This window comes from Heliangelus exortis, chromosome 2 (genome assembly GCF_036169615.1).
Source record: "Heliangelus exortis chromosome 2, bHelExo1.hap1, whole genome shotgun sequence".
In the NCBI taxonomy this organism is placed as follows: domain Eukaryota; kingdom Metazoa; phylum Chordata; class Aves; order Apodiformes; family Trochilidae; genus Heliangelus; species Heliangelus exortis.
In genome coordinates this window covers 40,094,207-40,108,486 of record NC_092423.1, presented here as the reverse complement: position 1 = coordinate 40,108,486, position 14,280 = coordinate 40,094,207, and the positions used below count along the sequence as shown (strand labels likewise).

General features: G+C 36.7%; 1 protein-coding gene across 7 annotated transcripts in view; it reads right to left on the bottom strand.

Moving 5' to 3' along the window:
* The window catches only part of OSBPL3 (oxysterol binding protein like 3), an 84,832-nt gene that overhangs the window by 13,331 nt on the left and 57,221 nt on the right, over window positions 1-14,280 (bottom strand). For 5 of the 7 annotated variants that reach the window (XM_071735679.1, XM_071735680.1, XM_071735683.1 and 2 more), the window contains 6 exons: window positions 11,690-11,797; window positions 9,265-9,399; window positions 8,511-8,604; window positions 5,459-5,709; window positions 3,473-3,610; window positions 786-849 (listed from right to left, as the gene is read on the bottom strand). In XM_071735679.1, coding sequence (XP_071591780.1) covers window positions 786-849; window positions 3,473-3,610; window positions 5,459-5,709; window positions 8,511-8,604; window positions 9,265-9,399; window positions 11,690-11,797 — 790 coding nt within the window. The remainder of the gene's footprint in view (window positions 1-785; window positions 850-3,472; window positions 3,611-5,458; window positions 5,710-8,510; window positions 8,605-9,264; window positions 9,400-11,689; window positions 11,798-14,280) is intronic. The other 2 variants (XM_071735685.1, XM_071735686.1) reach the window with 1 other exon arrangement.

Below are 14,280 nucleotides of genomic sequence, written 5' to 3'. Positions count from 1 at the left end.
TGTTTGCAAAGAATTATAACTGACTCAGAAAACCCAGACTAATGACAGAATTCCAATTTCTGTTCAGTATGGTTCTGTCTGTAATAACTACAATTAAGTCAGCAGAGTCACTCATAACAGGATTAAAGGTTTTAATATAGCTACATTGTGAACTGACAAACCTGCTGCTGAAGGATTTTATCTGAGTTAAAAGGCATAGTTACGTTCTCTGTACACTCCAAATATATCTAACCACACAGGTACTGTGACTGGCTGACTGGCACATGCCTTTGGAAACACAACATTTATAGTCAACTGGCACAGAACTTCCATAGTGTAATAGTGGCAGCAGAAAAAGATATGGTAAATAATATTTATCCTTGCTGTTATGCTCAGTTTTTGAAATTATTTTTAGAACAGGTTTACAAGATCTGCCAAGACTCAGGATTAAACTTGCAGTTTTTCAAGCTGTGTTCTAGCTTGTTTTATAAATAGCTTGAGGTATAACTATTCTGTACTAAAGAATGCTCCCTATCCCAAACAAATGTGATTTTAAAGAAATGCAGATATTTGCATATGAAAAGAATAATTCATTTATCCAACTAAAAAAGAACTTGAACATCTTATGGCAGAACATGCAAGTAAGAACATAATGCACGTAAGTATAGGCTAGCATTACTTAAAGCCATTCTAATATAACTTAAGCAGAGGATTAAACCTTTTCCTAATTTCTGCATATTTCATGTTAAACAAACAATGAAAATATTATGAACACAGTAAAACTATATGACAGACTGAGGAGTTACCTTGCCAAAAAGCAAAATTCATGGATTCAGCATGGCATGCGGAAATAGGTGGATGGTGACTGACCTAATAGCAAGACATGAAAGGAGAAAATAAAAAATGAAAACATATTAACACTTGAAGTCATTTTAGTTTGGTTTTTTTTTTTTCTACCTCTTTCCTTTATATACGACATCTACAAATTGAATATTTACTTTCCTTTTGCAGTGGTGTCCTGAAGGGGGAGTCAGTGAAATTCAAAAGGTATTGAGACCTAAGAAGACTTGAAATAAATGGGAAGCACATATTTTAAAAGGCCTGTGAATTTTGCTCATGAGTGAAAATTTAACAATATATTTCATACATCATCTCTCATGTGATAATTACATTTACCCTTATGCCCCTTTAGTATGTTAACAGAAGTTACTCTTTAAGCACACAAATTCTTATGTAATGTAAGTAACAGTAAATACCCACAAAAGCCTGACTATGAAGGAGGAGAGAGTGATCAGCATCTCTGGGGGAGCCACAGGTGGAGAAATCAAGCCATGAAATTTCATCCAGCAACCCCTACAGCTGCAGTAGTGACACCTCAGGTGTTTCTAGCATGAAACTCTTAACCACACACACTGCATTTTACCAGCTTTGGGTAATAGCTCCTACGTGATTTAGGGCAACCACCAAAATAGCAAAGCAAGGACTGTAAGGAAATAGATACACAAGTGCAGAATATTAAACTGGAATGGTAAAAATTAAGTTCAAAAAGGGAAATTGGTCACTCCTCCTTGGCTGTAAATTCTCCCTTCTGGGGGAACACAACTAAGAATTGACCAGGTCCAACTCTTTATGTGTAATGCCTACTGTTCTTTTGACAGGCAACAATTTTTTTATCAGATGAAACTGCTATTTCCTACTATGGATTTAATTTCTTAACCACCTATATGGCTCAAATGAAGTTTTATTTTCATTGTTTCTCATTTTGCATATCTGTTGTCAAGCTTTTTCCGCAACCATCCAGTTATCTACTGAACATCATCTACTTGGTTTAAAAATAAGTAAATTTTAAAAAAGTCAAAGTACTAATTACTCTCAGCTATGCCTTAATCCAACACTCTCCTTCTCACATACTGCATGGAGATTAACCCCAGATGTCACTATAATTCATGGGTTAAATTTAGCTCTTACTTATAATTCCAGAGTAAGGTCATGGAGCTAAGTGGAGTTACTCTAAACTCACTCTAGTAATAGAGCAGAATCTCAGTTATGATACACATTTTGGCTATTTCATGGATTGCATACTATCCACACTAACAAGTTATCACGAGTAAGCATCAAAATCCTTGCACAAACAAGCAATAAGCAACAACTCCTGATGCAGAGATGTAATGCTTGCAAACTGCATGAAATATCTTTCCTCCCTTCCTAACATTCCTCCACCCCATACTATTTCAGTAACTTAACCGCTCTATAAACTCATGCCACTCATTTCACATATTAGAATAATAGCTATGAAGAGCCCAAACCCTCTCATATCTTAAAATTTTAGAAAAAATAGCCTTTGTAGTGATTTATCCAATATTCAGGGCAGAATCTATTCCTTTAATTCAATCTAACACTAAGCTCAGTACCAATCTCCATTCATCACTGTAGTGGTCTATACCCACCAGCTTGGAACTGAAGTAGCTGAAGGACCAGGTATCTCACTAGAAATTAAAATTTCTCTTGCTTGTGAAATTTCCTGAGGCTAAGGAAAAGCACTCCTTTTTGTCAGTTCTAAAACATAACATGCAAAATGTATTTTCTTGAGGTGGCCAAATCCACTTTGTTTCCTAAAGGAAGCATCTTGCTTTCTCCGATCAAATATCCACATAGTACACCTTTGCCCACTGCACTTTCTGTAGTTTGAGGGGTTGTATTTTTTTGTTTGTTTGTTTTCTTTTCTTATGTCTAGACCATATGACTTTTCTTAAGTCTAGACATTTTCTTATGTCTAGACCATTCTAACTCTGCTATGCACCAGATTATTTAACCCTTATATCTTTTTAACATATGTCTCAAGCTTTGCAATTTTGGTAGCTTCAATGGTTTAAATTTAAATTTTTTAACACACACTTAATTCTCCTTTTGGGGAATTATTATCATAAATACTCAGACCTTGATGCATTGTGTACATCCTTCACCTACTAAGCTGTGATACCAGACCTGAAAAGCTTCGCCCACAAAGCACGTGGAGCGGAAGCAGAAATATTCGTGGTGCCATAGAAAATATTATTGGTTGAATGACTCACACAAGGGCAATATTTGTAATAAAAGAAGACATTAAACAGTTGAAGGCACAGTATTTTCAATGATCACATGGAAAAAAGAAAATTATAAGAATGTGAATGCTTGTTACAGTTATGATCAAATTTCAGCATAGGGAATTGCACTCTACTTAATGGTTATCTGGTTACTGTGGTAGGCAGCCTTGCCAGCCTTTGCTTCTCGAGTGTCAGCTGCTGGTTGTCATGTTCCATCCCATAGTTAGCAGACCTTCCCCCCAAACTATTTCCTTAATTTATAATTCTGCAGAGTCTCATGAATTTTCCTGGGCTCAGGTTATATAAAGTAATTTTGTATTTTGCTTAATCTTAGAGGATCCCAGCCATGCATTTAGAATTAAACACTGAATGTATCGAGCAGCAAATCTAAGGGTTGCAGCACACAGTACCTGTTCTGCAAAGAACTTGAAACCCTTATCTTCACGAATACATTCATAGGTTTCTCCAAGCACAGGATTAAATGGCTTACTTCCAGCTCGGTAGTAACTGGATGCATAAGCAGAGACTGCAAAGGCAGCTACATACACCTGGGAATAACATATGTGAAATGTTGATAAATTAATTTAACACAACCATGCGTTATATTTGCTATACATTCTGATTTAGCAGCGGAAAAAAAAATAATTAAGGTCTTTTCCTGACATCAGGTTCTGTATTTTTCCATAATTTGCAGGCTACATGCATGCCTCCTGCAAGTTAAGCACTAGTTCACACGTGATAGTTTTCAGTGATCAAGGATTGGAGTTATTGGGGTAAAACATTGAAAATGTCATGACAGCATTTTGAAAACTGTTTGAAATAGCTTAGTATTCTGCAGTTCAAAGCAATAACCTTAAAATTTACCATTAGAATTGTATTATAACTGGCTTTTCTAGCTCTGGTCTGTGATTGTATGGCTCTACCAGCTCCACGTTTTTTTTAAACGTGGCACAGGAAATATTGGATGACTTTTCACCAAGTTTGTTATTTCAAATGCAGTGTGAACTAAATTGCCTTTTATCTACTGTGTCCTATTACCTAACCAGGTCTTCATTATGATGGAGACATGGGTAACCCTTCCAAATTTTTGCAGTCAGCTCAAGCATAATTCCTCCTAAACCTGAGGAATTAGAACTCAAAGTTGTTTGATGCAGGTGTCTTTTGTACCATTCTTCTCCCCTTTCATTCCCTTTCCTTCATCTTGTGAAAACTTAGATGCTTTCCTTTCACAGTTTCAGAAACATAATCCACTTCAGAATGGCTCTTTCATGAACTATTGCAATTACTATGCCATAGCTAGCATTAACGTTGCCTCAGGAATTTCTCAAAGACAAAGAATCCTCCATTCTGAGCTAATTTCCAGATGCTTGGATGTGGGAAGAAGGGAAAAGGTTACTTTTCACTCCCATGTGAACAACTACTGCTCATTTCCTTTTCCTTTTTAATATATATTCTCAAGAGAACAAAAAAGCTATGCACCAGAAACCCCAACTAAAGCCACACCCTCTGTCCTTAGAACAGAAGCTCAGTTGTAACCCTTGAACACTGTCAGAATGAAACAAGAGGCTTTTCAAACAATATTTATAACACTACTATTCATATTAATAAATAACCTCATTTTAAGATAACACATACTGAGCTGCAAAGTTTAGTTCAGTTTAAGGGCCAATCTGTGACTTTCATTTAAGAGAATTTAAAAAGCTTTTAATCCTTTATTTGCAGGCTTACATATTAAGTAGCTCAGAATAACTGAAATGCATTTTTCTCTTGTTCTTTTGCCAAATGCTGAATCCAGGGTTCTATACTGGCAAAGGACAACACAACTACTGGACCCAGCATTCATACATTCATATTGCCCAGTTACGAGATTATGAACACTTTGGATCAACCCCGAATCTCTACAAAACCAGTTAATTAAAAAAAAATGGAGCTCATTTAGTTAATATAAGGATATCAGATTAGTGTAAGGCTGGAATATCCAGTATCCTCTTTGTACAAATGTTTTACCAGAGTGGACACCCTTAAGAAAAGATATATATGGCATTCATACTTTTATAAGGAAGTTATTACTTCAACCTCTCCTCCACCTTTTTGCTATCAACTTCTAATCTTACAGACTAAGAGCTGCAAAGCAGAATTAAACTACTTCTATGTTTAACCTTGCAGGACAGCAACATACTTGAGCAGAGAGACCTCCTGACAACGCAACAGAAATTATGCAGAAGAGTTAAAAATAGTGTGTATGTAACTATAGGCAGACACACAGTTAGAGAGTCAGACTCTCAGCTGGGAGAAAAATAGAACAGAACGACTTAATTTCTTTGGCAGGTTGTTTCCACATCTACTCTTTTCTAAATATATTTAATGTGACTAAGTATTTGGAGTAATATATTTACCATCCGTTCAAATGGGTTAGGTGTACGTGCTGCTTTATCTAGTAGTTCACTGTACTCCAGCTCCTCACAGAGACGCTGAAGGGTGTTTAGTGGCTCATTCAATTCAACAGGCATGGCCACTTTGGAGAGGTCCTTTCCTATGTTATTTCTCAGGATATTCCACAGGCTGATGTTACTTGTATTAGGACATGGAGCTGGTAAACATGTTCTCCGTTTAGAATTGCATCCAATTGCACTTTCAGAAATACAGTCTGAAAAGGAAGGAAGTGGCAGAAAAAGTCAATTCATTGTTTATTTAGTTTCACCCACTTTGCAAAACATACATTGAAATACAAACATCTTTTTTCTGTCAAAACGTCCTTCTACGCTCACAATTCATTCAAGTATTTCACTTGCAGTTTGAAGATAGCCTGATATAAAAATGATAAAATTCAGAACAAGTTTTTAATTTCTGAATGTTAAATGAGGCAAATGCCAGGTACAAAATCAAAAATTACTTTCCTTCCCCTTAAAAACAATAAGAAAGACTCAGGCACTCCACTGGATTTGAGAGTAAATATTATAAATCTTTTATTTGTAACAGAGATAGATTCCTATCTGTTTAAGTGACATAAAACCTCCTTCCTTGACAAGAGCTTCAATTAAGCTGACACTTCTCAGAAGGCAAGGCGTTACTTACAGAACCAACCATAATAACCACTTCTAGCTTTCTTTTCCTACTTTTTGAATACTCCCACCAGGGAAATCTACTGCACCACAGACTTACATGCAGGTTTTTCCACACTGCTCCCTGTAATGCTTAGCATTTAAAAAATTTGAGCAATGTTAGTCCTTAGACAGGCCTACATGTTGGTGGAAAAATGGTCTCCTTTAAAGGTAGAAAAGATGAAGCAACTGTCAAGTGATGGGCTTGCTGAAGCTTTAAGAAAAAGGACTCATGTCAAGAGTCCTTGACATGAATATCTGTCTGTGTTGCTATGTCAAAACAACCAAGATAGGATAAATAGTTTCAAGTGTGCCATGACATATTTTGTGGAAGGATCAAAACAGAGCTACAAGCTTCTTCAACAAGCACTAGTCTGAAGCGGTGACGTTGTTTAACTGCACATCAGTCTCATTTCAGAGAGGAATACATTTGCCACTACAAGGATGCATTTTATTTTTACATATCCTTAGAAGCACCTAGGAAGCTTCTGGCCTAGATTCAGTTGCCATTTGGAGATAGCCCCAGGCTGTCAATCCCTCATCTGGCTTTCCTCACACAGCTTTCTCTTGGAAGATTAAAAGAGGATTGGGCAGCACAATCTTTCCTGTTGCTGCACATGTTCAGAATCACTACTCTTAGATAAATGATTTCAAATACCATTTCCTCTGCTGGCCCACTGACATAAGCAGGCATCAGTGCTCAAAACAGTGTCAAAGTCCAAATAACTACAAGTGCTAACTTCTCCATCACTGCTGTGTATGCTAGTCCATGCCATAGGCTTAATCAGCAGCCTCAAATATAAACTGTATATATTTAATCTATGATTTAAGTGTATATATAATTTCATACATATTTAACATCAGAAGGAGCCAAAAAGAAGGAAGTTCCCTTAGATGGTGCAGGAATTATGGGATATCTGGAGAGGAAAGAGGCAAATGCTAAAAATTTATCTGTGTTCAAAAGACCTCTCTGAAATGCTGTTTGGCTGTGTCCTTTGAAGACTTCTAATTAAAAAGCAGAATACTAATAGACTGAACTACATATTCTGGCCAAAGCCATTAACTGGGGTAAAGTGGTGCTAAAACAGAACAGAGAAACAACTAAGATATTCAGATACCAAAGTCTCTATACTGGGAAGTTTGTCCAACTTCCCCATGAAAAGAGCTGTGACAAATAGCCAGCAACAACACTGAACAGGATGAAGACATCTCACCTCCAGCTAGACTCAGTGACTTTTAAGTCCAGTCTGGACCATTGTAATAATGTGGTCTGACCTTGTACGTTACAGTGGCCAGAGAATTTTATCACAATCCCAAAATTTATGGTTCAGCTAAAGCCCTGTAGGCAAAAGACATCCAGTTTGCTGTTAATGGGAGTGGCAGGCTGCCCAAAGCACAGAAATAGCAATAGTAGGCATCAGAAGCTCATAGTCCTTTTTACAAGAAGATGTACAGACACACTAGTACAATTTTCTAAGGTCCAGATCAAGAGATAAATCAATCTATTTTTCCTGTACTTCAAAGGAAAAAAGTATTTTTTAACAGTTACAGAATACAGCAGAACTCCAGACTTCTCAGACTACTCAGGTTCATAACAAGCCAGTAATTTTTGGTGATGAGCAGAAAAAAGCTGCTAGTAAGAAAGCACTGTTCAGCATTTTTGAAGATAAAAATATATTGATAAGAGTAGGAAGAACATTGTGGTCTGCTGAAAGGGGTTGAAAGCACAAAGCCAATTTATTACCTATTCTTGCTCTTCTATTTTTCTTTGATTCTGTCTCTAATTAGCCAGGCAGTTAAATAAGCATATGTACTAACAAGACTATCATGATTAAAACATGCAAGAAATGAATCCTTTTGGTCATATACCAGGTCTGCCAGCATGTAATTACTGATGTTCCTTTCAACACTGAGTTCTGCTAAAAGCAACAGAACTCTGAACATGGTTGTTGAATTGCAGACTGAAAAAACAAGAGTGACAAGAAGAATATTACTTTTTATAATAAAGCAAGCAGCTAGGCCTTGTAACTTTGAAAAGACCTGTGGCATAAAGGAAATTAAAAGGAGAGGGAGTTGCACCAAAAAAGCCAAGAAAAAAGGTGTTTCTGTGCTGATACAGAATCACCATTCTACCTAATCAACAGTGCCTGGACCCTGTTGATCAGATTAGCTAGAATGTGCTGTTCAAAACCAATCTGAGGCTGTTAGAGAAAAAGTACAGGCTGTTTTCATGTTAAAACATGTAACATCAAATTATTTCTAGTAAAAGATGGTGAAAAAAAGATCCCAAACAAAAAGAAACAAAGAAAATTCTCAAAACCATGGTATAATAAACCACTGAACTTACCTAAAGTCTGTCTTTCATTCTCCATGTCATTGCTTAGGTTATCTTCTGAGACATTATCACTGATATCACTTACATATGAGTCATCATCTGATACCTGAGTGTGGGGTGTGGAAGTAAGCAAGGTAAGTCACTCAGTAAAATAAGCCCATAGGTGCATGAAAGTTGCTACTTTCCACTGCAATTACTGTTTTAATAGATTTGAGATGTTTAAGCTGTGTTTCAGTATTACAGCAAAGTATTAAGAAGTTCTAAGAAGACAGAACTGAGTTTAGGAGCAGTCACCATCACTGAAAATTTCACTATTCTTTCTCCTTGGCCACACAATTAAGAAGGCTTTCCTCATAGCAAAACCCAAGGTTTTTGTGGAGTGTGAGAGAGGTGACAAAATTAGCTATTAAGTTTCAATATGCACAACATTAGCCCCAGGGTAGTAGAGGTACCACAAGAACAGGTATGAATACATATTTCTATGACAGTTTCTTAAGCACCTCAAGAAGGCAGACAGTATAATAACTGCAGCATCTGCATACTAGCTACCTAATTGCTATATGCCTCAGTATTCAGGTAAGATTTTTCCATATTAGTTGTGTTTTACAGTGACAGCAAATAAATACACACAGTTTATTAATTCCTTAATGTTTTGAAAATTTTATTTTTCTGGCAGTGATCTGATGTGAAGTTAACACTCAGACTACACACATCAAGTAGCAGATAAGAAGCTACATTAGAACAATGTCAATTTTAATGCTCAAACCTCATTTTCTGAAGAGCTAGCTGACAGTAGAACTTCCTGTGCATCAAAAAATTCTGTGAGAGAGTCAGCTATAGACAATCTGCTTTCATTGGAGACCTGGTGAACCAGACCTCTGCCTTCTTCTCTTGAATTTTCCTGTTTAAAAGACACAAAATGTTTTGAGACGAGAGGTACCATAAATGGCACTGATGCATGCACTTCCAGTCACATAACCTAAAGGGCTGTAAAACTCTGGGAGAAGACTGCACATGCTTCTCAGTTTAGTGAAAGGTACTATGTAATTCAAAGAGGGATTTAAAACCAAAGTAAAATAGACCAACGAGAAAAAGAAAAAAAAAATAAAATCAGTAAATCAGTTATGGCACTGTATGGTTATTAAAAAAAAATAAATTATATTTGAGTCGTTTAGCCAGATATACAGAAGTGTATCTAAAAGCTCCCAAACTCCCATCCCTTTTTATTACATCCTAGATTCTCATTCCCTTCTTATATTAGCAATGAATTTGTCTTTTCCTCCTGAGTCTTGCTTAATGAAAGTCTGCAGTGCAGTGGCAGACAAAATTCAGAGGGGCAAAGTTTCTTTCTGTATAATAGGAATGCTTTCCTTGCCCTCTTTCTTCACCAGATAATTTTCTATGCTGTGTTTTGGAAAGCTTTCACTTCTCATATATATATATATGTATATATATACTACATACATATATATACACATACTATATATATATGTACACACACACTTCTATACCAACTTCTGATAAAACATCAAGACAAGAGGAAACCCTCACAATGGCTCTTCTATAGGAAGGCAGTTACAGGAGCCTACGAGTTAAAAAACTAAAATTCTACACACATGAACATTGCTACTGGGATTGTTTCCAATACTAGTTTAAGTCTGAGAAGGAAAGTGAGCAGGAGAGGTTCATAAAAGAACAGCAGATTTTTCTGTCTATCACATGACAGGTTCATGTTGTTGCCTTTCATGTTCCCACTCTGGCATGGAAAACTACAAACCAACTGCCCAACAGACAAACTGAGCTTTTACCTCACAGAAAGGCTTGAGATACAAGCTTACACTGCTTCAGTTTCCTCAGGTCTGTCACAGCAGCTGATGCATCATTTAGAGAGAAGTTTGTGCATTGGCCCTCTCTGCCTCACAGCAGCACTATGGTATCGTAGTCCTCAGACAAATCTAAAATGAAACTTCCCTGGTATAGGTGATTTCAACCCTAAGTTTCATCTCAAACCATGCCAGAGGGAATTTTTGTGAATGAAACCACTAAAGGACCATTTGAAAGCTATTTTTGGTGTGTGTGTGTATATATATAGTGTGTAGAACAACTTTCAAAAATAATTCACTGTCATTGCAAAGACCTCCACTAGACAGGAAAAATCCCCCTCCAAACCAACACTCCTGGAATTAAAAAGCAGTGCATTAATGCCTGTCTGGATAGCAATTTAAGTGCTGTTCAAATTCTCAAGGGATTAAAAGCAAAAGGCATTAGAATGACTGAATATCCTAAAGAAAAACAAACAAACAAAAAAAAACAAAAATGAAAAAACAAACAAAAACCAAGATCAAAACTGAACAGCTAAATATGACCAAAACACATATCTGCTAAATATGATCTAAACCAGAAATGAACAGATGGGATGCCTAAACTGTCTTTAGAAATAAAAGGAAATAATAAGTTATATAAATCCCCCAACATCACATCCATTCAAGTTTTAATGAGAGATTTACACAACAGGCACAGCAGAAGATTCTACATGACCTAGTACTTAGGAAAAAGCCATCAGAAATAACACCATTAGCACCTAGATCCTATGACCTATAAATACACCATATTCCCACACATTGTGCAGCAAGCCAAAAAAACCTCTCTGAACATCAGTATGTCTCAAACTGGCTGACTATGCAAAAGTCTCTCCAGTTTCTCACAAAGAAAACTCAGTGGCTGAAAGGGCTCTTGTACATCTCATTTTCCTGATCCTTTGGTCGAAATGTCTGATAGTTGCTCTAAACCTTACATGAGCTACACTGGTAGCCAATGTTCTGGGCTGACAATATTTAGACAGGCACCAGAAAGGCCACAGAACCTGAGAGTTATCAAGGGAATCGGGGGAGAGAAACAGTAGCATGAGGGTAACAAGGTGGCAGTCGTGTTCATGCTGAGTGGGAAGCAGGCAGGATGGGAAGGGGAACCCTAGGAAGCAGGAGCAAAAAGCAATGGAAATGTGCTCAGGGAAACTGCTCAGAAGGAGTCTACACATCATCAACAACCCAACCACAAAAGTAGACTCGTTTTACTGGCACACCACACCACAAGGAAGACATAAAGAACGGGACACAGTACAGCTATGCAGCAGTGTTTAGATATAGGGGCTTGAGGAACAGACATCACTGAAAGAGGAAATCCATACCCACCTTCACCAAATCTGGACTTGATTTTGCATTAGATGCTGAATCAAGGATCATAGATTCGGCATGTATTCTGCGTAACCGGTCTTTAAGATCTGTGTTTTGAGCTATTGCCTGGAATATTTAATAAAAATATTGGGGATATGAAGTTCTCTCAACTAACTTGAATGTGGCTTTGTAGTGTAAAAAGGGGTGAAGAGTATTTAAAGTGCAAGATAAAACACCATGACCACATGATTTTTTTTTACTGGTTCAGCAAATATAAATGCTTCAAATCTTGCTCCTTATCTCTCAAATTAAAACTATTTTTGTTCACTATGGGGAAAAAGACATATAAATGGAGAAAAAAACCCCACAAAGATGGCAGGGATATATTGAACTACCAGGATTTGCAAGTTGATTTAATGTTATAAATTAATTTTTTGCAACTTTTTTTCTTTTTAAGCTCCCTTCACTCATCCCTCCAATATAGCCTCTCTCAACATTAATTCTTACTCTAGTCACATCCAGAAATGCTTTATTTTCCCATCAGCCTGGTATACTGACAATTCCCCTTGCCTTCCACTGACAGAGAAATGAGACTTAAATTCAGTCCTATCAGCTTTTAATGGCAATGATCAGAATAAGAAGCCTGTACTGCAAATTGATGTTTGTTACATGTTATTTACTCATGCTGGGTGCATTTGATGGACGGGTGTCAGAGTAGACTTATAGGAAGAGAATGCAACCCTGCCTGAAATGAAAATATCTCTGGGTAAAAAAAAAATTAAATAAAAAAAGAGTGTTCATGGAAGGAAGTAATTGCTGGCTTTACATATGTGTAGTCTGATTTTGCCATAAGACACCTATCACTCCTCTGTCAAGCATTCAAGCAGTGAGCATTGTTTTATAACCACAATATCAAATAAGTTAAAAAAGGATTTAAGCAGCTTTCCTGTAATAGCATCTTCCAGTTTTCATTGTTTACTACAAAGTGTTTTCTTCCTTCTAATGCCTTCTTCCTCCCCCCAAAATAAAAATATTGTACTTTTACCCATTCTGTATTTCTTTTCTTAGACTGCATGTTAGTCAAGGATGCTTTCTTAATGAGGGAGAACCAGAGGCAGAGATGCTAATCTTGTGGTGTTTTATCCACTTTAAATCTATTCACCTTTCTTCTCATGCCAGGCTTGTGAGAGTAAAACAGTCTTATGCTCTCAGCCTGTGAGTCTAATTTTTTGTTCCTAGCATACAGAAAACAAACTGAAATGAACAACAATAAACACTAACTCAAAGTCATCAACACGGGACTTTCTTGAAAGGAAGTCTTAGAAATATGTCAAGTTTATAGTATCTGTGCTTCCATACATCTTCAAAGGAAGCTTATTCCTATCTCTAACAGGATCTCTGCTGGGAGAGGTAAGAAAACTTCTGTTGGCATCATGGCTTTACAAATCTGCAGGCTAAGAATAGCTCTCACAGGTGTTAACCTCTGCTGAAGCTGCCAAGGTTCACAGATGGCTTCTCAATGGGCTAAAAAAGGCTTAAGTATCAGATAAGAGCTAAAAGCATGACTTTTGAAAGACATTTAGAGGATGAAGATGGTCAACAGAATATGGACAAAAAAAATTCACGTTAAGCTGAGTCTTCACTGAGTTCAGACATCTTAAAACATATTTTTTACATTAAATGGTAGGCAAGTAACACTCCAAAAATAAGTCACCTATTCAAATAACAAAAGTGGAACATCTGAAAGCCAAAAACAAAAAAAAAATCAGGTGAGCAAGCATAATTATTACACAACAGGTATCAGCTTTCTCTAAATGCTATGAAGACATCATGACCTTTAAAGAGCTAGGCAAAGAGGTATTTTGTATGCTTAAAGAACTCTAATCATATGCAACTTTTGAAAAGCAAAGGGAATTTTCATAGTGAAATAATTATAAAATTATCTATGTCAATGCCAGAGAGTCTCCCCTGCCTCCGATTAGGATTTTGCAATAAACACTGAAATTTTAAAACCATGGTAATGATGGCCCTCATTGCTTTGAAATCAGATCACTGTTTAGTTGACATGTTGACTGACCTGAGAGTTCTGGTCTGAATCAGTTATACAAAGCACACAAACAAAACCCACACCTTTTTAAAGAGCAGGCTCATGTTTAGAATTCTGCCTCCATTACCACTTTTAGATAATTCTAATCTAAATAATTAAGGTTAGAAGTCCATATAAACAAACTGTACTTGAATTTGCTTTACAGTGTCTTGGTGCAGCATGATGAAGCTCTGGTGCATTAGAAGGAAGAGCCAATTACTTTCAGCCACTCTCACCTTTATTTTTTGCTAAGACATACAGTGGATACTTCAGAACTGTTTAGGAAAAGAAAAAGAAACCCACAGCCTACCAGAACTGGGTGATTGAACAGTATATGTTTTGAGAGAAAGTAGACTCATTGTCACAGAACAGCCCCCTCTGATTCTTAACATCAAATGATATAAATTACACTAGATACCTATACCAATCTATTAAACTTCAGTGATTTCACAACAACGTTATATTTAGGAAAGACTCTTTGAAAAACACAATATATAATAATATGCTATAGAATAGTAATATA